This window comes from Aythya ferina, assembly GCF_964211825.1.
Source record: "Aythya ferina genome assembly, chromosome: 9".
Classification (NCBI taxonomy): Eukaryota; Metazoa; Chordata; class Aves; order Anseriformes; family Anatidae; genus Aythya; species Aythya ferina.
In genome coordinates, this window is record NC_140305.1 from 14,568,812 (window position 1) to 14,590,934 (window position 22,123).

Genomic DNA, 22,123 nt, shown 5'->3' on the forward strand with positions numbered 1-22,123 from the left:
CGCCATGTTGGGAGGGGAGGCGGGAAGGAGGGGCCGCCATGTTGGGAGGGGCGTGAGGGAGGGGCCGCCCGGGGGTTTGACTGACGGGAGCGGGGCTGACGAAGACCGACAGCTAAATAAATAAATAAACAAATAAATAAATAAATGTGTTCGCTTTGTAAATTGCTTAATGGGAGTTTGAAGAAGCGGTGTGCGCCTTTCTGGTTATGTCCGTTGGCATGGGCGCGGTGCGTGCCAGGCACGGCTCAGGCATGAGCGAGCGGAGCTGCCGAAACGAAGCAGTTGAACAGGCAGCGGGTTATCTGAGGTGTGCACCAGGAGGGAGTCACATACTGCTGCAGGAAAGGTCCCGCATGGGTGTGAGGGAAGCATTTCACATGCAAAGCGGTTGTGTAACCTGCAGCCTTGGAGTCGGTTTTGTTTTGACTGGACAAGCCCCGAGCCACCCGGCCCATCTGCGCGGCGGTGCTGCAGCAGGAGGTGGGACAGCGCTGTCTGCTGAAGTTCCCTCCAGCCTCAGTTCTATAATTCATTGTATGGAAGGAAAGTTAATAGCAAGATGGGAAGATTTGTATGTTTTAGGAACTTCAGGTGACTGGTGACTACAGGCTTGATTAGAACATTAGCAAGCTTATCTGCTTCAAGAATACAGTGACAAAGTCAAATCATTTGGAAGTAGAGGGGAAAGTAGTTGAGGTTGTTTCTCTTTTCCCTTTTTCTTAACACGTGAAAGATTTTACCTTCTTAAGTCAAGGCCATGACCTGAGGAAACCTCTATAAGCTTGTGATGGAGGGCTGCTTATGTGCTATAGCACTGTATTTAAGTCTGTATTTTATCTCTTCCTAATTGCACTGTTGGTCATGGGTCAGCCTTGGGATTTGCTTGAATAAAGCAATGCTTAGCAGATTGAAAGCTATATGTTGCTGGTGTTAAAAAACACACATATATAGGTACATGAAAACTGTGGTAATCAGCTCCCTGTTTTTCTATGCAACAAAATTAAAAAGAAGTAAAAAGAAATGTTTGATTTAACTTGGCAGCTTAGAGTCTTTTATCACTTTTTTTTTTTTTTTTTTTTTTTTTTTTTTCAGGGACCTTATCAGGAGTGTTTTATTTGTTTAAGTGGCTTAAATATTTTTCTTTGTTAACTCTTCCCGTCCTGTGTTCAAACCCCATACAGTTTGGCTGTGCTGTTTTTCAGACTAAGGTGTTCTTTTTGGTCCCCATGGCTTATTTTTATCACATTACAGACCTTAGTTGTATATGGCCTATGGGTGAAGTTTGCAAGGGATGATGCTCCGGGTGTTACGTATTTGTTTAAACATAAAACATTGTTTTGTGGTCAGTTATACTTGAATAGTTGCAAAGCATATTTGCTGTTAGTTGTGCTATCATTTCATTTCTATAAACAGTGAAAGTTTATAGCACCTAGTAAAACCAAGTCCTGAACGGGTGTGTGCAGTACTTGTTGAAAGAGGGGGATAGACATTGTGGTAGTTGAAAGAAGCTGCTTTTGAAAGCTTCTTTTGCCAGTGGGAAAATGCTGCTGGGAGTATATAAAGAATGTAAGGAAAGTGGATTTGTTTAAACAAATTAATGGCTTCCCTCTGTTTCTTCCTCTGGCTGTTGTTTTACCCACTGGAGACTTGCATTTCAGGAGGGGCTATCTGTTCCTGCCCTGTATGTCCTATCGATAAGTGCCCCACCAGGCTCCCAGTCCCTGCTGAGAGACCAGACCCACCGCCTGCCCCCTAAGGATTCAGATACCAGCACTGTGTGCTTCACTTTCCAACTAGTAGAGGCTTTCTCGGCATGTTTGGAAAATAAGATGTTCTTCAGCTGATCTGTCATATGTCGTGCCATCAGGGTTTAGTCATCCTCCCACTTTACATTGCCATGTAAATTGAATTGAAATATCACCTTCTAGTTTCAGACCCATTCTGCATTTTACTTGTGAGGAATATTTACACACAGTATGGAGCTCATGGGTGTTATTGTTGGTACCGTAAAGGAAGCTCTGGTACAGGAGGCTGTAGCGAGGTGGGGGATGGTCTATTCTCCCACGTGCCTGGTGACAGGACGAGGGGGAATGGGCTAAAGTTGTGCCAGGGAGGTTTAGGTTGGATATTAGGAAGAACTTCTTTACTGAAAGGGTTGTGAGGCATTGGAATGGGCTGCCCAGGGAAGTGGTGGAGTCACCATCCCTGGAGGTCTTTAAAAGGCGTTTAGATGTAGAGCTTAGGGATATGGTTTAGTGGAGGACTGTTAGTGTTAGGTCAGAGGTTGGACTCGGTGATCTTGGAGGTATCTTCCAACCTAGATGATTCTGTGGTTCTGTGTTATATTACCTTTAGCTGACACATTAATACTGGACAGTTATTTTAAGCATGCTGGGTAGAGGAAGGTTGTTCATCTGTATTTTTGTGGAATCTAACTTCTAAGCTTCCTCACTTGGAAGCATGTAATATTTCAAATTACAGTATTTTAATGAGAAGTTTATGCTTACACCTATGTCCTACCCATAGTGATGGCTTATAGTTTTACCTTATTTTCCTTACTGTTAGGAGTGAATTGTGATTGCCTGGGTCATACCAATGTAATGTAAGACAGAAACAGTCATTTGAATTAACAGTCTGTCCATGTGGTACAAAGTCTGCTTAAATTTATTGCTTAATTTAAATTTATCATTTATTTCAAATATTTTCAGTTGACAGTTGTGTGTGCTTTGAAGAGGTTACACAACCACTTGAGAGAAAAGTGCTCCCTTCTCAACAGGAGATTAAACTTTCATAGTGGAATATACATGCTTTTAGGAGTGGAATAAAAGTAATCCTGCTTCCCCTGTGTGAATGAATTCCCGCTGTGTTGTAGTCATTTAAAATGAACGATTATGGGAGGAGGCTTGAATTTTTTTTTTTTCTTCTTCTTAATGCAGAAAACTTGTATATTCCATTGCAGTGTGGGCTCCATCCTAAAACAAATCCCATCTTCTGTTGTTTGCCTGTCTTACAATAAATGCAGGTTTTCATGAAAGCAGCATCTTGGTGACAGGTGCAGCAAAAGCTTCAAGTAAAACGCTCATTATGAAAATTGTAACAGTGTTTTTCTGCATTTCCTTGGAATCTGATGGTGCGTGGGCAGCTCAGCGGCACTGACAAAGCAAGTTATATGCCAGTGATTACCAGGTTAATCTCAGTGTTTTGCTAGTAACTTGCACAATTTTGTTGTAATTTTCTTGGTTGAATCATCCATTTCACTGAGACTTTGCTGTAGCAAAAGGCCATGTCTGAGTCTTTGTGCAACAGTTGGGCAGTGCTATAGCCCTGGGTCCTTGATTTTTAGAATGGGGGGAAAGGTCCTAAAGAGTACAAACCTTACCCTTCTGTTTGATCAAACTGATCCTCACAAAGTGCTGACATTACTGTCTGGCAGGAAATGATAGAGGCTAGAAACATATCATAAACGTGAGTATCACATGCATTTTGCTTTTAATTTGTATCAACAGGCATTGTAATCAGGGAGTGAATAACTTATAAAAGCATTTGATAGTTTTAATTAAAAAAAAAAAAAAAAGATTGAGTTAGCAAACAAATAAAGAACTGGTGACACGTTGCAATTTCAAAATAGAGAATTCCTCATTTTGATCTTCTGGTTTTGCTTTGTTGATACTTCATGGGGTAAACATCTCCGATAATAAGTGTCCCAAACAAATACTAAAGTGTCATGGAATATCCGAGCATTCCAATTATTTCATGAGATTTAGGCTCCAGTTCCACATCTTTCTGGTGTAGTAAATTAGTTTGTAGGTTGGCACCTTTCTGATGTTTTCCTAAGGACTTGTGACTTGTGTAAAGATAAGTCCACCTACTGTATGTGTATGAACTGTTTCAACAGGTTTATAATATCAGGAATTTTGGGAGGCTACCCTGAAAACAACTTCTGTCAGAGGAATGGCATCATCTTTACAAATTTGTGCATTGCTGCTGGCTTTGACAGGATTCACCATTTTGCTTGTCACTACCATGTCCAACAGATGGAAAATTTCTGACACTACAGCAGTGCTAGTTCCTGCAGAAAGGATTTCTGAAGGTCTTTGGATGGAATGCACAGTTACTGAGTTTGGATCAACACAGTGCAAGAAGTTTCTCTACATGTTGAGTTCAGATAGTAAGTGTATATATGCATATAAAATCCAGGGATATGCTTTTATTCCTTCTTCGTGGACAGTATCTTAGTGCAGTTGGACAGCACGTACTGCAGTTGTCACAGAGGTTCTCGTATGGACAGGATTTGTCCTTTATTACTTGCAGGCAGGTTAAAGGACCCCAGTGAAATCCATATGCTTTACTGCACAATCCAGGTCAGTAAGTACGACAGCTTTGCTGTATCGTATTATTTTACTCAGTTTCATTCTTAACTACAAGCAGGCAGTATGTCAGTAAGTGTCAGCGTTTGTGCTTTGGTGTGGGACAGGACTTGGATATTCCAGAACTCATTTGACTTTGTGATAAATCTGTGTATTTGTTCTAGAATTTTTCAGAGGTGGCTAGCTTAAATAAACTGTGTTTGTGTTAGTAGTACTTCTGTGCTTTCTGAGGTAGAATTAATGTGCTAGTGTGGTGGTTTGTCTGCGAAGAGAAAAAGAAAAATTGTCTTTCTAAGAACTGAAAATTATTTGTTTGTATTCTTTTTTTTTTTTTTTAATATTTTTCTGTAAACACCTTTTATATAGAAAAGGACCAGAAAGGACTGACATTTAAGTTTTCCTCAGAAGATTTTGTCTTAGAACTTCCAGAGCTTCCCGTGTATTTGTTTTCAGCTTTCAGTATTGGGCAGCCACTTTGTGCATTATGTTACGGAATCATTTCTTCAGGTGTTCCCTTTTTTATGGATCCATGATTATTGTCATTGCTGTTTTTCTGGATTCTTTCCAGCTGATTTATTCACACACAGTGCTCAAGACTGGAAGCAGGTCTTACAAATACCACATCTCACAGACTTTGAAAATGTCGTTTTCTTGACAAGACGTGGACTCTGCTGCAGTCACAACCGCCTAACTGTGTAAGACAGATCTCTAAAATGGGACTGCCTGAAAACTCTCAAGATTCATGGGTTTTCCGCAGGACCCCAAATCCAGTGACCTCATTTGCATTTGTAACAATAGTGCCAGCTTAAGTATTCAGCATGCTGTAATGAGGCCAGAATTTGTAGCCTAAGAAAGCAAATCATATCCTTCCAAGGATTTTAAAAACTCTGATCATTCAGTCAGAGATAAATCAGCTTTTCCTGCCTTTCTGGTACCCAGTGTCAGAGTGCTCCTCTCCAAGACTTGCTTTATGTAGATAACAGGTTGCCTAAAATTCATCTAGAAACATAGATCTGATTTCTGGAAAGCAGAATGATGAGGCCAATAGTCCTTCTGCTCTCATGTGCAGCAGCAAGCTGGCACGGATGCGTACAATGGCAAGCAGAGACAATGTGGCACAGCCTCCTCTATTTTCATTCAGTTTCATTGCAACCAGCAAGGAAAAAAAAATAATTAACAGGAACAGAGGAGTTCTGGTGCACTAAAGCAGCCGCCTTCCCCAGGGCACCTCTGTCATTCTTCCTCACAGAGCTATAGGCAAGGACTCCTGGTGGGTAGGGCTCAGTGGATCAACTTTAGCTGTCCAAAGAACTGCTTGTCACCTAAAAGCAGCGTGGGGTTCCCCGTGCCAACCAACAGACATGTCATGTGTCTGTCTGGAGAGTTCTCGCTGTCTGTTGGCAGGGAGTTTCTCTTCTTACAGTGCTAAGTCAGCATTCCTGGGTCTTGAAGCAAATCCACAGAAGTGATTGAAAAGTTACAAGCTTCTGTTGACCAAACATTTAAGTTGTTAATATTTTCATTCCTTTTTTTTTTTATTTTTTATTTTTTCTTTCTTCCCTGTATTGGTTGATCTAATTAAAAAAAAAAAAAAAAGAAAGAAAAAAAAAAGAAGAGTACAATTTCTGCCTGTAAGCCCTATCTCAGCCATATTGCATGCTCTGCAACCATAATATGCCCTGTTTTGACAATATCAGAGGGGGTGAGTAGCAATTTGTCTCTGGCTGTATATTGCCTATATATCGGTATGTCTTCGTTAGCATTTTACTTGCAGCATTTTCCAATCGTTCCCATCTGTTGCACACGGAGTGCATTTGTTTGCATTGCGGAGTGGCCTTGGAGTGCAGGAACTGGGTCCCTCCTGGCTGAAATGAGGTAGGGAAAAGGTCTCAAGGAATTCACCTCGTGACTGCCAGCCGTCCAGTGGCATTTAGTTCACCCACCCAGCTGGACCAAGGCTGAAATGAAGCTCCTGTTGTAGATGTTGTAGGCATGAAGCTATCAACACCAACTTTTTTATTCTGATGATGCAGATGCTATTGCACAGCGGCACCGGCAAGCCCTTTGCTTACCAAACCATAGTTCATGAAATTTAAGCAATAGCGATCCTATATTCTACAGCATTTTTATTTCCTTTAAAGAAGAGTGCCTTCCTTAAGGGAATGATTAAATTGCCTAGTAACACATAAGAAAAACTTGTGCATTCCAGGTCTACAGTTTAATCTGCTCTGTTTATACGTGTGCTTTACGATTGCCTGTTGAAATAGCCTTCTTAATAGCCTTTAGGAAGAGAGAATTTCTTAAATGATCTTTTTTAAAATAATTTTTTAGTCCTTGGCAGGATTGTAAAATCTGGGGAAACTTGATTCGAGTTCCTAACTCAACTCAGCTTTGGAAGTCATATAACCAGAAGTGATTACTGAGGTTGCCAGGGTAACATCTGTGTGTGGATAAATGAATCTGAGACTCTTTGAAGGGTTTTTAACGGGATGCAGATATTCCAATATACCACCACAGTGTATTCATTTTACTGTGCCATCATTTTCAAATTGCAGTGATTTACCAAAAGGAAAAACCACATGAGAAGATCACTTCTCACCACATCACTGTGTATTTCCTTTGAAAGACTGCAAGTACAGTGCTGCTCAAGGTCATTCTGGCTGCGCTGCCCAATCTGTTCTTACTTAAATCAAAGAACCTCTTGGCTGCCAAGGGAGGAAAATCATCACAGTGGCGTAGTAGTAACCTTTTGTGAAAAACCATTGAGCTTTGGCTCAAAGTGACCAGTGAATTTTGAAAAAACGGTATATCTGCGTCGGGCTAGTTGTGGCTCTTACAACAACTAATCCTTCTGGGAGTATTTATGTAAATGTCGTGACTTTGCTACCATGCTGTGTCATAGCAGAGTGATTTTATGAAGAAACTGTGACTCCGTTTCCTGGAGATAAGAGCAGGTTATCGCTATGAGAGATGGTTAACCTTGCTTGGATACAGAGGCCGTTTAAGGTATTAACGTTAGTGGATGATGTGAATTGAGTTTATGATTTTGTTAGTGAATAGCACAGAAGCAAGTAAACGAAGTTTAACGTACTTCTACTTTGTCTAGAATAGATTTTTTAATGCTATAGTAATCTGACAAACAGACACAATCAACTGGTATGTATTATTCTCATACAGCTATTTTGCTTCATCATTGTACTCCTTTTGAGATAGTTCTGTCGCACTGGTTCGTTCTGTCCCTTATATTTAATTTCTATGGAATGCATATCACATGAATGTTATCACAGTTGTATTCCTGTGTCAGTGGGACTGTTTAGCACTGTGTAACTATGGATCAATGGACTGTGAAATATTAATGAAAACCATTCATCCACAGACTTAACATTCCTGAAAGAAGCTGGCAGTACAGTTGCTGTGGATCACTTATGACCATAATTCCAAAAATGTGCTAAATTTTCTAACAACAGAAAAAATATTCCCGTTTTCAAGCTCTTTGTCACCAAGAAAATAACACAAAAAAGCTGTTTAAAAAAAAAATTGAGATCATTAACAAAATTACAAGCAAGTTTAGTCATGTGTGCACCTTAGTTGATTGCAGAGAAGGAAAGAGAGAAAATATTTGCCAATATCATCAGTTTTACAAAATATTTTCTAGGAATACTGGCTAGACTTTCTAGGCTGAGGGTAAGATTAGGCTCAATTTGACACTTCTCACTAGAAAAGTAATTAATATTGTTGGTAGATTTTTTTTAATAGTAATATATTTATCATGAACTACTCCCACTTCTTATTGTCGTAGACTGTAAGCCTTATCTCTGGGGTTGAGCAAAGAGCAAAGGTAGCCTCATTTTGGAGTGAAACCCAGAGGTAAAGCAGCAAGGAGGCTTCTGAAATACTTCACTTGATGATAATCTAATTATAGGGATACTTAACTGTTACTATTCACAAGCATGTCTGCTGCACTGGAAATTACTGGTTTTCTTTTGTGTTTGGTTGGATGGGCAATTATTGGAGCTACTTTGCCGCATAATTATTGGAAAGTCTCCAGCATATATGGTAGTGTGATCACAACATCTACGTTGTATGAAAACCTCTGGAAGAGCTGTGCAGAAGACAGCACTGGAGTATCCAACTGCAGGGTATTTGACTCTATGTTTGCTCTGCCTGGTATGTGACTTTGTGCAGTCTTGTTTATATTGCTTAAGAATTTTTGGGGAAAAAATAGTAAGATTGTTGGTTTTGTGATCTGATAGTACTGGAAAATAACATTGGCTTTCTGGCCAAGACAAACTTTGTAGACTGAAGTTATAAAAATCTTCAAATGATGTAATGTGTGGAACGCATTAGGAAGGGCTCTAAAATAAGGCAAATGGAGCTGCTTGATTGAGCATTTAATTTGGTGGGCATTTTAAATATAGTGTAATCTCTTCTAGCATCGCATGGGAAGAATTAATAGAAGTAATCTTTAAGACATCTTGTGGGAGTTCCATATTTGTATGGAATTATTGTATGGGCATTCGTTTGCAGTGGTTAATAGCCAATGTTATCTGGAGTTTTTTCATAAAGGGGCTATAAATACTATTTCTTACCTAAGAAGTGAGTAGTGTTTTTTCCATGTTGAGACTGAAAATTGCATACAATGGAACAAATACAGTGAGTATATGAGTATATGTTTTAACGTACCCGTCAGAAGTTACTAACTAATGTCCTGTTGGATGTGGTTCTAAATATCAGGAAATTCACCAGAATTGTGGCGTGTGCTCAGATGTTCATTAAGGCAGTAGTTTGCAGATAATAAGCATGTTTATAGGTAGTAAAGCTAGTTTTTATTAATCTTGAATACTTCAGACTTATCCCGGATAAAACATGTCTTCCTAATTAGTTGGATCTACACCAGGAGTTGGCTAACCTCCTTAGAAATCTTCCTAATCTGAAGAATATCTACCACAGCATTAGTGGCCATGAGGGGCTGAAGTCTCTTTCGCAGTCTGACCTAACCTGCTGTTACTGACCAGCTCTGGAACTCGCCCGGCAATGCTGCGAAGCTCTGTGTCCATCCTGGGGGAATAATCTGTTCTTTGCTTTCTTCTAACAGTTCCCTAACAATCTTTCTAGCAAGTTGTTCCCCAACAGCTGGTTTTAAAATGCATGTGTGTATTAATAGGACCGTAACAGATACCCTACATAAACTCCTAAGCATCGCCACCAGCAGGATGAGTTTTTTTTTTTTTCTCTGCAGGGTGCTCGTGCAAGTATGCATTTGGTTCGTTTATAACCCCCTTAATGGGTCAATTCTTAACTTAGGGCCCAAGACTCTGCACAGCATCTTGCCACTGAGCTATTTACACAGGTGCTGGCTCCCTGAGAGTGCCGTGCTGCTGCTCCTGTGTAGGTAGGGGCAGCAGGGCCACATCAGGTCAGGAGCTGCTGGTGAAAAAATGGGTTTCAAAGCCATCTGAGGGAGGCAGGAAAGAACATTGTGAGTGGAGATGGTAAAGCAAAAGAGAAAGGAAGGCAGACAGTGGGAATGCTTCTGGAGAACTGCTGATAACAACGTGGAGTTAGCAGGAAGGAAAAATGGGGGCAGTCAGAAAGTGAATTAACAGGCCAGGCTCGGAAAGTGAGTTTGTGGAGATAAGATGTGATCCACTGAAGAGGAGATCACTCTGTCAAGGAGATGTCACTGTGCTTGCAGGGTGTAGGCAGAGGAAAGGGGAAGGGAAAAAGCAGCTTGCAGAATTGAGAAGAAGAATTGAGAAGAAAAAGTTTTATAAAAGAACAACTGAAAAATAAACAAGTTAGAAAACACAGAACTGTGGGAAAAGTCAAGGGGACAGCTAGGCAAACCAGGAAAGAGGAAGAGAGTTGGGCTGGGATCAACGAGAACTAAGCAAATAGTGGGACCTCCAAGAAATGCCTGTAGCACTCACAGATACGTGCCAAGGTGGAGTGAAGTTATCATGGTTAATTTAGGTGTGTATCAAATTGCTGCTTAGAAACTTATCTGAAACTATTACAGCAGAAGATGCCAGATTAAAAAAAAAAAAAAAAAAAAAAAAAAGGTGTCTTTGTTCATGGGGTGATGTCTCAATAGAAGGACCATAAAGATTTACTGTAAAGGCTTCCTTATTGGCAGCTGAGCTCTGTTGTACACGTCTGTTTGTGTGTTTTGTGTATGGCAAATATCGGACTTATTTTTTTTTGAAACAGATTTAAAGCTTTTGAATTCAGCACACCATTAGCCTAGGTCACAAATGTTTGAACTGGGGACCTTTTTTAAAGCAGTATTGCTGAAGATTAACACCGCAATTATGTATAGTTAGCACTATACATCTAGTCACAACTAGATGAAACATTTGATAAATCAATTAGTCAGCTACCAAATGCTTTATATATATATATATTTATATATATGTTCTTTTTAAGGTGTCATATGTGTTTCCTTCAGTGTCAGGGCTTAGGATAATTTCTTAAAATTAATATTGATAAATAAAGTTAACTTACTTTATCTTGTTCATTAAGCTCATTTTTAAGATAAAGACAGCAGAAAGTTGAGCTTTCAAATTGTGAAGTAAAATCCTCAGTTAAGGTTGGACAAGATTCATTGCTTCTGGTAATTTTGTCACTGTTTCTATCTTTTATACTTTGGCAGTATAGGCTTAATTTAATTTCTGTATAAATCCTTATTTGTTTTCTCTTTATCTCTCTTACTCAGTCCACATTCAGGCATGCCGTGCCTTGATTATTGCTTCCATCCTTTTGGGATTTATAGCTGCAGTGCTCTCACTTCTTGGTTTAAAATGCACAAACATTGGGATAAGCGATGAAGATGGAAAAATGAAGTTTGCTGTCACGGGAGGATTTCTCTTTATTTTAGGAGGTAATACCAAAGCTGAAATGAGAATGCTATCAGTACTTTGCATTCCTGTCACAACTAGACTAAATGAAATGAACACTTACTCTTGTTTTAAAGCTGTTACAGACGTTAAAGGACTCACTCAAGTATGTGCTTTTAAAACTTTTTCTGGTAGGTCTCTCTTCGATGGTGGCTGTTTCTTGGTATGCTGCAATGATTACTGCTCAGTTTTTTGACCCACTGTACGCTGGAACCAAGTAAGTTAATAGATCTGTCACACCAAACCTCGGCATGTGTTAAATAGCAGGACTAACCTCAGCTGCTCCAGTGTTTCAGAACCTGGATCCTGATATGCAGCCCCGCAGAAGGAAACATTTGTTGTCAGGAAAATTTTTCACCTCAGAGATGTTTGCTGTTGGTGGGGAGGGAGGAGAGATCTCCCTGGAAGGTTTAGTGAATGTGTGGGGAGTATCAACCCCAAATTTGTATCGGGTTGTTGGCACAGAGTGCTCCCTTGTACTGGAAAATTGTGATCTGCAGTTTGCAAAACCCAGAACTGAATTTAATAGTGCTGAAGTTCCCAGCAAGATTTTTTATTTTTTTTTTTGATCCGCTGTTGTGCTTGAGCCGAAGTGATTCCTTTCTTCTTGTTTGTATCTTTGTCTGAGCCTCTCTCTGTCCCCTGATTATCTGTTTGCCCTGTGTAGGTATTCTGATATTACAGAGGACAGTGGAATACAGATTTGGTAAACAATGGTAGATCTACTGTCCTTTTTCAGAGCCTTCTTATGCTAACATGAAATCTCCTTTCCTTATGGCTTTTTTCCCTCCAATTCCATTTGTGGAAAAAAGACTGTTCTTAATCCTCGGGTACAGTGCAAAAAATAAATAAATACATCTCTTTTGTCCTCTCTGTGTACAGCATCACTCTTCTGCCATACTGGCTCATAATCTTGGACATCATGTTCGTGGCACTTCTGCTAGATCCTTACCTCCCAGTTGTTTTTAAGGAAAGCATTCATTTCACCTTAGTTTAGCTATCTGAGGTTTAGGCAAACAATCTGAGTTATTTACCTACATGCCAACTGTGGTGAGTAGAGCAACAGACTTCTTGACTGTGTCTATTACAGCTTCAGATGGGACCTGGTGAACCGCCTTAAGAAGTTAGGCATCTTCCCTCTAGACTTCCACATAAGGGTTAGACGATCACAAGCTAAGGCTCATGTATTTCTCATCTGATTCCAGTCTTTACCATGCATGGTAACTGCAGAAATTGTTAATTATGTACCCTTGACAAATATAGTTTCCTGTGCTACTATTGGTTATGAATGCTGGAAGCAGGGTTGTTCCTGGCTGTCACTTCAAATGTTTGTTTTTTCATGGCTATGCCTTCATTGGCATCAAATATGTGCTGCATTTGTTCCCTTTCATGTCCTTCATGATCTGTCTGCCTTCTCCATCATTCATTGCTCTTTGTTCAAATGCTGACACCTGCTTCTGGGAAGGCCACAGTACCAACAGCCTTCACTGTCTGTCTGTTCACTTTTCAAACATGTATTTTCATGTTTTAACCTGTGCTGCTGCTCCCTTTTGGGAATAGAGTAAGATGTTCGGATGCCTCAGATATACAAATAGCCATGGATATATTTTGTCTAAATGACAAAGAAAATTAAAACTTCTACCTTTTATTTTTCTTAGCACTGAGATGTAGACTTAATTGAATCTCACAAGCAAATGTAATGAAAGTACAGAAAACAGCCTGAACTGAGTGCTAGAGACCTGCAGGTAGATAAAGAATACCACTGAGGTGTCCTGCTTGTCTTAAAGAAGTCAATCCCCCCCATATAATAACAGCTCAATGTTGGATTGCCTTATGAATTAAAATGACGCAAAGTTTGTGGGACTATCAGCTCATACAGTTGCGCACAGCCAAGTTTTGAGGCATAAAAACCCTTATTCTTATCTGATATAGAAGCAACAATCTTCAAAACTAAGCGTCCGTTTAGGATAGCTTATCTTGACAAACGGATTTATCAATGAAGAGCAAGGGTAGAGGGAAGTGACAGGGTGTCTCCTTCAAAGAGGGAAGAAGGGTGAGTGAAACAAGTAACACATTGTCTGCAGAACATGAGAGAGGTGGGTTGAGGAAGAGGGAGGGTTTATAATTTGCCAGCACCTCTACCAAGTATATAGTTTTTAGCTCAGTAAACTATAAAGCTTTATTTCCTAGGATTATATTTGAAGTGTTTTACAGGTTTCCCCTTGAGGATCAGTTCAGGGGAGTCAGAAGTGAAGTGCTTTGTTATGAATCAAAGTACTTTCCGCAATTGCTTGGATGTTTGTAAGTTTTCCTTGCGTATCCAAACAAGCACTGAGAAAGAAATTGCACTTCTAAGACTTTTTTGTTTTATGTCCCCTTGAGAGAATTATATGAAGAGTAATAAATACGTTAGAGGATTGAAACGACTGATGATAAGGAATTGCAGTTTGTAGAATAGCTGGCGAGTTTTATAGCTGTTTATAGCTGTTGGGCTCCAACATCAGTGTGTGTTAATCAGTTACTAGATTGTTTGTATTCAGTAGCTAGAGATTTTTTTTTTTTTTGGTATCTAAACTTCATGCCTAAGACTATCAGTTTGCTAAGCAGTTCTTGGTGAAATAACTTTGATCATTGGTAAAGCTGGACATGCTCTGTTCTTTTAAGGAAGTTTGTCCTCCTTGGACTCTGTGAGAAGGGTTTAATTTCAATTGCAGGGCAGTATTGATCTTCAGTCTTAAGAAACTGGGAAATCTGTTTTTCAGTTTACTTTTTGTTTGTTTGTTTGTTTTGTTTTGTTTTTCTATGACTGAAGCAAATTAGTAATATTAACCTCTATTAATTCTTAGAGGAATTTCTCATACAACTATGAAGGGAACCTAAGTCCTCCATGGATCCATCCTATTATACTTCCCTTTGGTATGATGTCTACAGCATTCCTGTCTTCAGGCAACTAGTCAGCAGAGCCCATTGCATGCACTAGTCAGTGCTCTCTGATTGTTCCTTAGTATTCCTCCACATTCTTCCAGCAATTTTTCCTTTTTTTTTTTTTTTTTTTTTTTTTTAGGTAACGATTCTCTCTCTGTTCTGTGTTTGCATATTGCCTAAAGCAGCAGGGACATGAGCTCTACTTGGGTCTCCAGTGTATGATGGGAACACAGAGAGCAGTGAATGTGTGTAAGCCTTAGAAACCTACCTGATACCAGCTAGTTCTGGAGTTAGAAGCATTGACACTGTTACATAGTGACTTTGTATTTTCAAATAGAAAGAATATAAACAATCTGATTTCAGTATATGTTCTGCACAGTCCATGACACTTATTTCGTCCTTATATTGGCCTTGCCAATGTAAGTGAAACTGGAAGATTACTTACTTACTTGCTGTCTGTTTCATGAGGAATAGCTAACCACAGGAATTGTTTTTATATGGACGTGATCCTGGATCACCTGTAAGTAGCTGTTTTTATAGAACTAGTTGTTCCTTTCTAGTAGGAAAACCAGGAAAGGCTGATTCTTTATTATATAGTTTCATAACAAAATTACATATCCTAATGAATATTCAACATTCTCTGTGGTTCTGTGGCTGAAATACATTTATGAACAATCCCAGAATGAGAAAGAACAGTTCCCAGTTTTACTGTACAGAGCTAGACACTCCAGAAAATTTCCCAGTCCAGGAATTTCACAGATAGTGAAGTTAACTCAAAGATTAGACCTGACTGAACCTGGTAAAGTCTGGCAGGAGCTTCACAAAAAGATGAAAACACATTTTTATATATGAACAAAGACTATATGTGCAACACAGGTATATCTCTGTGGTCTGAGAAAGTATGGCAAAATTTCTTTCTTGGCTGCTTCTGTCACATCTATTTATGCTCAGCATGCTCCCTGCCCAAATGCTATCTTGAAGAAGTCCTGAACTTCTTCAGTCTTTGGGCAGCCTTGTGCTGGTTTGACTTTTAGTAGCTTCGTTCTGCTGGGGACCGAAGAGGCAGGTCTCTGATGGAGAAAAGGCAGTTGATGAGTAACAATCAGACCACTGATATGGAATTCAGCATGTGTAAAGGAGTATGCATACAACTTTTATTTTCCTCTTTTCCTTTCAAAGTACTCATGCCAATTGCTTTATATGGATTCTGTTTTAAGATTCAACTTCTCTCTTTTATTATCAACAGTTTATTGAATGTACGCAATTATTTATTGCTACTTGTCTTTATGTTGCTCAGTACTTTCTGTCCTATCACCAATTTGGCAGAGCACTTGAATACACACCTAAGAGTTTTACTGAACAGACATAAAACCAGGTCTGTTCTCCTCTGTTATCTCCTGAAGTACCTTTTCGTGAGCTGACTTCTACCAGCATGGAATTTGTTTGTTTGGATGTTTTGTGTAGCTTATGGCTCAGTGTAAAGTAATGGCTTTGTGATCCTGTTATATGCTGCTTCCATAACATCTTTCATGTTTCAGATATGAACTAGGAGATGCTCTGTACTTAGGCTGGGCTGGATCTATTCTTTATATGCTTGGTGGTATCTTCCTAACCTGCTCATGCAAAGGGAAGAAAAAAATGGAATACAGGTAATCTTGAATTTGTCAGTTACAATAATAGCTGTCGATTATGTACCATTTTCTGTCTGCATACTGTTATCTCCTTCACCCTGGTTTAAATCTGCACCCATATAAACAGGAAACTCTACGTACTAATTCAGTGCTCTGGTATATCACAGACTTGTGATGGGGGTGATGCTGTACTGAATACTTGTACCTCCCAAATGCTTTACCTGTTGATAATTGACTGCAATCAGCAGTCACCTATAGCTAGTCTTAGATAATTCTGATCATGCATCTAATATCTATGTGATGAAAATGTGCAGTTAAAGAGCAAACTATGTTTTGCCCGAAGAAAAGTATATCAAAGAATATAATGTATTGTAATTAAATTCTCCTGTGATACTCACTATGATTAAAATAGTCAAACAACATTTAATTTTAAGAAAATGTAATGGCATTTTCCTCCCAACTTGTATCCAATTGATTGTTAGAAATGTATGATATCTTCTTGTTTCTTGTGGAATGTTTTAGTGTGCATCAAATCAGAGAAATCAAGATTTCTGGCCTACATATTTAACCTTGCCTGGATTTTTTTTTCCAATCTTTAATTATTCATACATACGGAAAGTCCTTTACTCAAAGAGAGGGATGAAATTGCCAGAAATAGTAGAGGTCCATGTCAACCCAGAACTCAAATAGCTTGGAGGATGTACTGGCTAGGCCTGAGAGGATCATAACACGGAAGCAAGAAGCACAATCACTGCTACTATATTTAATCTTAGGAAAGTTATGTCAAAACACCTAATAAGTGAGAGTGTTCCTCTGATACTCTGTTGCCTAATCTGAAACCAGTGAAGTTTTATGGTAATATTTTATCAGCCCTGTTGGACTTTAGATCTGACTCACTGTGCTTTAATACAAAGTACCAAATACCCTGAAATATCTTGAAAAATCAGGTAAAACCAAGGAAGGCAAAACACGTTCAACATGAATGATAGATGAAGGGGTTAGGCTGAAGATAGTTCTGTTTTCCTTTCTCATCATTTCAGTTCCTTTATTAAGAACTGCAGCTTGCACAACGGCATTGAAGTCTAGATTCTTTTCCGCTTTAGGTGCTTGACTAAAATGATCAAGGAAAGGCACACATTAGTTAGGAATGCAGAGTTTGTTTCTAGCTACCAGAGAGACAGTTGTGCCACAAGCCGAAGAGCCTGTTTCTTTCCCCTTAACTACAAGACTGATGAGAACAATAAGCTTTAAACTTCTGCACCTTTGGGAAGCGTGTGCTATCACTGCGTTGGATACAGACCATAACGAGTATCTTCCTAATTATCTGAAACTGTGGCTGTGAGTGTAATGCCTATTCTTTTTTATCTTTTTTTCTTAATTTACAGTGCCAGCAAATACAGATATTCAGCAGGCCAGCCAGCCCTTCAGCAGCAAATTTACACCAAAAACTCTGAGACAGTCGCAAGTGCCAAGGAGTATGTCTAAACTGATATTTTTACATCACTTGTAATGTTAGTAGGTTATGAATTTAAATTAGCAAAGTGAACTACTTCCGGTGTTTCAGTTCCAAGTTGCTATCTTTCATCTTAATTTGGAGATGATTTACATCTGAGCACCTCCTCCTGGAAATGGTTTTAAAGTGGAAATAGGTTTCTACAGAGAATGAAATCCTGCAGCATGAAGATTGTCTGTATGCTGAGAAGCCTGGTCAAATTGAATCACAGAGTGTGGTACATCCTGATAATCAAGACCAACTTTTGCTATTTCAGAAAACTAAAAAATGTGGAACTCATATGCTGTAGCTGCCTGCTGGTTAATATAGCTCACTGTTAGAAATGTATTGTATTTTCATTAATGTTTAGCAGCTTTGGCTTTTGACAGTAAAGCTTTATTCCACTGACTGACTGAAACAGATTTTTTGATGAGAAGCATCCTGGCAATTAATGAAGATGCAGCCTGCGTACCAGGGCTTGAAGTCTCATGGTATACTGAAATACATATTATGTATATAGTCAAGATTTATGAAACCTTCGAAAATCCTTTAGAAACATCCATTCGCTTCCGTATCTGCAGATGTACAACTAATGCCTTGTTGGTTGGAATGCAGCTAGGAAAGATAAATGACACAAGAATGAACCAAACACAGCTGGGAGTGGAGAAAGCATTTGGTCAGAATATGCCTTGTTGTAACTAGAAGACAGCCCTGATTTTTTATTTTTATTTCTATGTTTTCAGGTTTTAAAATAATTCTATTTTAACTTCCAGCAATCTCTTACTTTGGGAACTTCTCCTGCATCTGAATTGCCTCATTCATCAGTTGCTTTATTCTCTGTCGTGATTCCAGCTTTAGAATTTCTGCCTTAAACTACTCCAATATTGGGAGCATATGTTTGGCTTATGTAAGCACTTACGACGCTGAAGATGAACTAACTTTCCTTCCTACTGATGTTTTGAGCAACGTGGAATGGAATTTCACTCTGTAGGTTCTTGGTGTTCATAACTTCCCTCTTAAATTATAAATGTTTTAATACAGTTCAACAAAATACTTGGGTATTTCTTTCTGCTTTGAACAACTTTTGGCAAAACATAGCAGTACTCTTCTTTAGAAGCTTCACGCCATCCTCCTGAGCCTTCCTTCTTTGTCTATCCAAATAGATAATTTCACAGTGCAATCTGCAAGTACTCTTAGAAAAAATAGTTTAGCCACGTTGCTTGCATACAAGTACAGCTGAACAGCTGACTTATAAACTGACCTATTAAAGCATGAATTTGGGCACTTGTAGATCTTTTAAAACTTAGTAAATAAAGCTAAAAGGAGTCATAATTACTATCGTGTTGCCAGTGTCATCTTCTTTCCTCCACTATGAACTATTCTTCTTAAAATCATCCCTTTGGTATATTGGCAAATAATTTCAAAAGCAGAAAAGCCACTTAACTTGCAAGGCAGGAGCTGAACACCTTACCATCACCTGAATATTCTGTCCTCTGGACCTTTATGTAATTTTGTGATGGTACTTTAGTCTAGTTGAAAGTAAGGAAAATTTAGGTCTCAAGCGGAGCAGTTCCTTTGTCAGCTTCCCACCAGAGACTTCAGCTCATGAAGATGAATTATGATCCTGTAGGTGAGAGAGCAATTCAGAACTTCCTTGGTCTTGCATTGGATCTTCTAGTGACATCACTGGGAAGTTTAATGAACACCAAAAGATGAGTAAAAATCCCCATGTAGTAACTCATTCGTTCATTCAATACATGATCTTCATATTCAGTGTTACTCTGGGGAAAGTAAACGTTGCAGATACCATGTCTTTCATCTGTTTACAGCCCTTCCAACAATTTTGTGTTTTTGCTGTTTTCCCCTGTTTATCTGCCCCTTTTTCTTCAACAGCAATGCTCTGAATGAATTTAATGGACCATCCACTCAGTCTGGAGAGTAAGACATTTTATGTTTTGGTGATAAGGGAAGTGTTAGTGTTTTTTTTTTTTTTTTTTTTTTTTTCTAATTTAGCTGTAGCAAGCCACTTGAAAATAGCAATCTGTGAAGATATTTTAAAACGAGTTAAGTCCTTTGTTCAGCAGATCAGACTGCTTTGATATTTTCAAATCTTCTTCATATCTCTGTAGCTGAGACCAAAATCCTGCATTGGGTTCTGCTACTGGCCTGGCAGCCTTCACCGTCTAGAAAAAAGGAGAGATGTTGTAGAAGCAATGGAGGTTATAATTCAAACTGATTCTTCCTCTGAGACTTTTGAGATTTGCTTTGGCTTTGATTTTGCGATGGAATAATAAATCGATATTTTTGATGTCCTCAATCTGTGCTTGGTAAAACCACCAAGTTCCTGGTCACAGCATGGATAAGACATGAAAAGGAGCTGTTGAATTTGCTGGAAATGTGAATCTCTGCCATGTACCTGAAAGCCTGTGTGTAGTACAGGCAAAGCAGTTATCTAAATTAGACACCTAAATTATACATATATATACATATTCACCCAAATGGGTGAAGACTAACAGACTGTAGAGCACAAGTCCTGTTTATTATACAAGAATCCTTATAAAAGGTAGGTGCTATATTTGTAGCTAGCCTCTCACTGTTTAGCAGGCCTAAGAGATGTTTCTTTGCTACATTGAGATGTCACACAGATGATATGTATGTGACAGCTTTAAGAGCAAATCCTGGAAAACAACTTCTGCAAATACTCCTTTTATTTTCACTGAATTGCTTCACGTCTCTGTCTTTAAGTTCACTTATCATAAATAAGGAAATGATAGGGGAAACGATAGCAAACAAACCAACTTGGAATGTGTCTTTTGCTACCAGTGTTAAAGCATATCTGCATTTGTAATTATGTTTGTCTCAGAAACCTTACGTTGAAGGCTTATTTGTCCAAGAGTTCTTTTGGGTGTAGGGGTGTGAAAAAAATTACAGTGGAATTATATCCAAATGTTGCATACCCAAATAACAGTTCTTAAATAGGTGAGAGCACCAGAACAGCTGGGAGAAGTCTTTCCATGAGAAATCATCATTATTCATAACAAGCGTTGCATTTAGAGCCCAAAAGATGTCTAAACAGAACTGCTGGTGTAAGTACAATACCTCAAAGGCATCCTTGAGTGGGAGTTTTCGGTGTCTCATCAGGTAAGCAGTGCAAATAGCAGCTGATCTGCTGCGGCCGTTCTTACAGTAAACTAGGCACTTCCCACCGCCCCGGACAGCTTCTTCTATAGCATCGCTGCACTGCTCGAAATACCTGTACAGGTCTTCTGCCGGATCATCAAAAACAGGGACGCGGATGCCTCGGACCTGCTGGAGGCTGGGGAATGGCTGCTGCCTGGTGACATTGACGCAGAAGGTGACCCCCTCTCGCGCGAGCAGGTCCTCATCGCAGGCTGTCCTGGCGTTGCTGATGAGCAGCGAGGCGGTCACCTTGCCCGGCTGGAGCATTGGAAGCCGAGGGCACGGTGCCACCAGCACCCCTCCGCACAGCTCCCCAGCTGCTGCCGCCGAGCAGCCCTTGCCTGGGGTATCGGGGGGCAGATTGCCTCCAGCAGTAACCTGCGCCAGCCTCGCTGTCCTTCATCCAGCTGCCTGGGCTATATTTATTCCCTCCCTGCAGGCTTGGCAGTAAAGGATTCAGGCAGGTCCTAGCGCCTGCTAGCTTGTGAGAGCGCTGTTTAAAAAGCTGAAAACAACCTCAGAGCCCCCGGATCCGACTGTAAAACGATCAGATTTGTGCAGCCCCTGTTCCTGTAGCTGTTTCTTACAAAAAGACAGAAGCCTCCCTAACAGGAAGCCAAGCAGCAACAATGCAACATTGATCTGAGAGCCAGCTTACCCTGCCCTTTGCTTTTGTTGTAGCAAAAGTGGCTTCTCCTACCCAGAAAATATTCCAGCAGAGAGCTAGATATAGCAGCAGTACTCTTGCTGGCCGTCAGTAACGCTGCAGGCATGGTGCCCTGGAAGTGATTATCTTCTGGGGAGGGTGCAGGCAAGTGCTCAAGCTGTAAGGGGCAAGAGAGGGAGGACAAGGCCAGGGACCTGGGAATGGGGCTGCCACATGGGCTGGTGCCAGAGGGTGCTGCAGGGCTGGGCACAGGCACCAGCAGGCATCCCTGCAGGTCATGCCTGCCCCTCACCTCCTTCAACACTTCCCTGCCTGGCCGTGAGGCAGCAGGAGTCCCTGACCGGCACTTGCTGATGACACAAAGATGCCCCTGGGCTATCAAAGTGGAAGGACATGGACGAGTTGGACTAGCATGAAAAGCAAAGTCAGCAAGAAGTCAGCCATGTGGGATGAAGATGCATTTTTATTTCACAGTGGAGATCCACAAAGCTGGCCTGCACACAATTGCCTGCACACATCGCAACAGTGGCATGCCAGAGGGAAGCCAGCTCCAGCACTGAGGGAAACGGCTCTCACCCAGGCACAAGCCCTGGTGTCCCACCTGCCTTTTGGCACAAGCCTCACCTGCCCAGAGGCATGCAGCTCTGCCCCATCACTCCCGTCATCTTTCTCCTGACTGGAGGAAGGCCCTCATGGCCAAGGAGGTGCGTTTCAGGCTGGGTCCCTGGTGTTGGAGAGCAGAAAACTTGTCAGGAGCATGTGGCCATGTCACTGCCTGCCCTGGGGACGGGAGGGAGGGCTGTTCTGCTTGCTGTGCAGTCATGAGCTCTGGGAGCCCTGGGGCCTCACCAGCGCCACCCACCTTTCTCCTGGAGCTGTTACCCAGGGCTGTGCTCCCGGCTGGGTGCTGGTTGCCTGTCGGAGTCTCTTCTGGTGGAGGTTGTTTCCCGCTGAGGGAGCCAGGC

The 22,123-nt window shown here is 40.4% G+C and overlaps 2 protein-coding genes across 9 annotated transcripts; one reads left to right on the top strand and one right to left on the bottom strand.

Moving 5' to 3' along the window:
- The first annotated feature begins 196 nt into the window (after positions 1 to 196).
- On the top strand, positions 197 to 18,643 carry LOC311441090 (claudin-15-like). 7 transcript variants are annotated; one of them, XM_084528731.1, is made up of 7 exons: positions 214 to 480; positions 3,023 to 3,070; positions 3,896 to 4,168; positions 11,083 to 11,247; positions 11,399 to 11,480; positions 15,727 to 15,837; positions 17,205 to 18,643. In XM_084528731.1, exons 3-7 carry the CDS (start codon positions 3,952 to 3,954, stop codon positions 17,302 to 17,304), a joined length of 675 nt encoding a protein of 224 aa, XP_084384857.1. In that variant the 5' UTR covers positions 214 to 480; positions 3,023 to 3,070; positions 3,896 to 3,951; the 3' UTR covers positions 17,305 to 18,643. The 7 variants fall into 7 exon arrangements, with proteins under 7 accessions (XP_084384853.1, XP_084384857.1, XP_084384859.1 ...); XM_084528730.1 differs by having other exon boundaries at positions 229 to 480; positions 2,937 to 3,070; XM_084528733.1 differs by lacking the exon at positions 3,023 to 3,070 and having other exon boundaries at positions 214 to 519.
- Positions 17,689 to 21,208, bottom strand: DUSP28 (dual specificity phosphatase 28). Of its 2 annotated transcripts, none has more exons than XM_084528736.1 (2): positions 20,411 to 21,208; positions 17,689 to 19,494 (listed from the first exon to the last, which is right to left on the bottom strand). In XM_084528736.1, the coding sequence occupies exons 1-2, from the start codon at positions 20,756 to 20,758 to the stop codon at positions 19,366 to 19,368; spliced, it is 477 nt and encodes a 158-aa protein (XP_084384862.1). In that variant the 5' UTR covers positions 20,759 to 21,208; the 3' UTR covers positions 17,689 to 19,365. The 2 variants fall into 2 exon arrangements, 1 of the variants encoding a protein (XP_084384862.1); XR_014695795.1 differs by having other exon boundaries at positions 19,359 to 19,494; positions 20,565 to 20,705.
- Between the last annotated feature and the right edge of the window lie 915 nt (positions 21,209 to 22,123).

Excerpts from the sequence above, each read along its gene's own strand:
- LOC311441090 (XM_084528727.1), top strand. The coding sequence starts at position 207 with ATGTCCGTTGGCATGGGCGCGGTGCGTGCCAGGCACGGCTCAGGCATG. Across the intron at positions 11,481-15,726 it reads CCACTGTACGCTGGAACCAA|ATATGAACTAGGAGATGCTC; the intron begins GTAAGTTAATAG and ends TTCATGTTTCAG. Across the intron at positions 15,838-17,204 it reads AAGAAAAAAATGGAATACAG|TGCCAGCAAATACAGATATT; the intron begins GTAATCTTGAAT and ends CTTAATTTACAG.
- DUSP28 (XM_084528736.1), bottom strand. The coding sequence starts at position 20,758 with ATGCTCCAGCCGGGCAAGGTGACCGCCTCGCTGCTCATCAGCAACGCC. Across the intron at positions 19,495-20,410 it reads CACTCAAGGATGCCTTTGAG|ACGGTGAAGGCTGCCAGGCC; the intron begins GTATTGTACTTA and ends CCTTTTTTCTAG.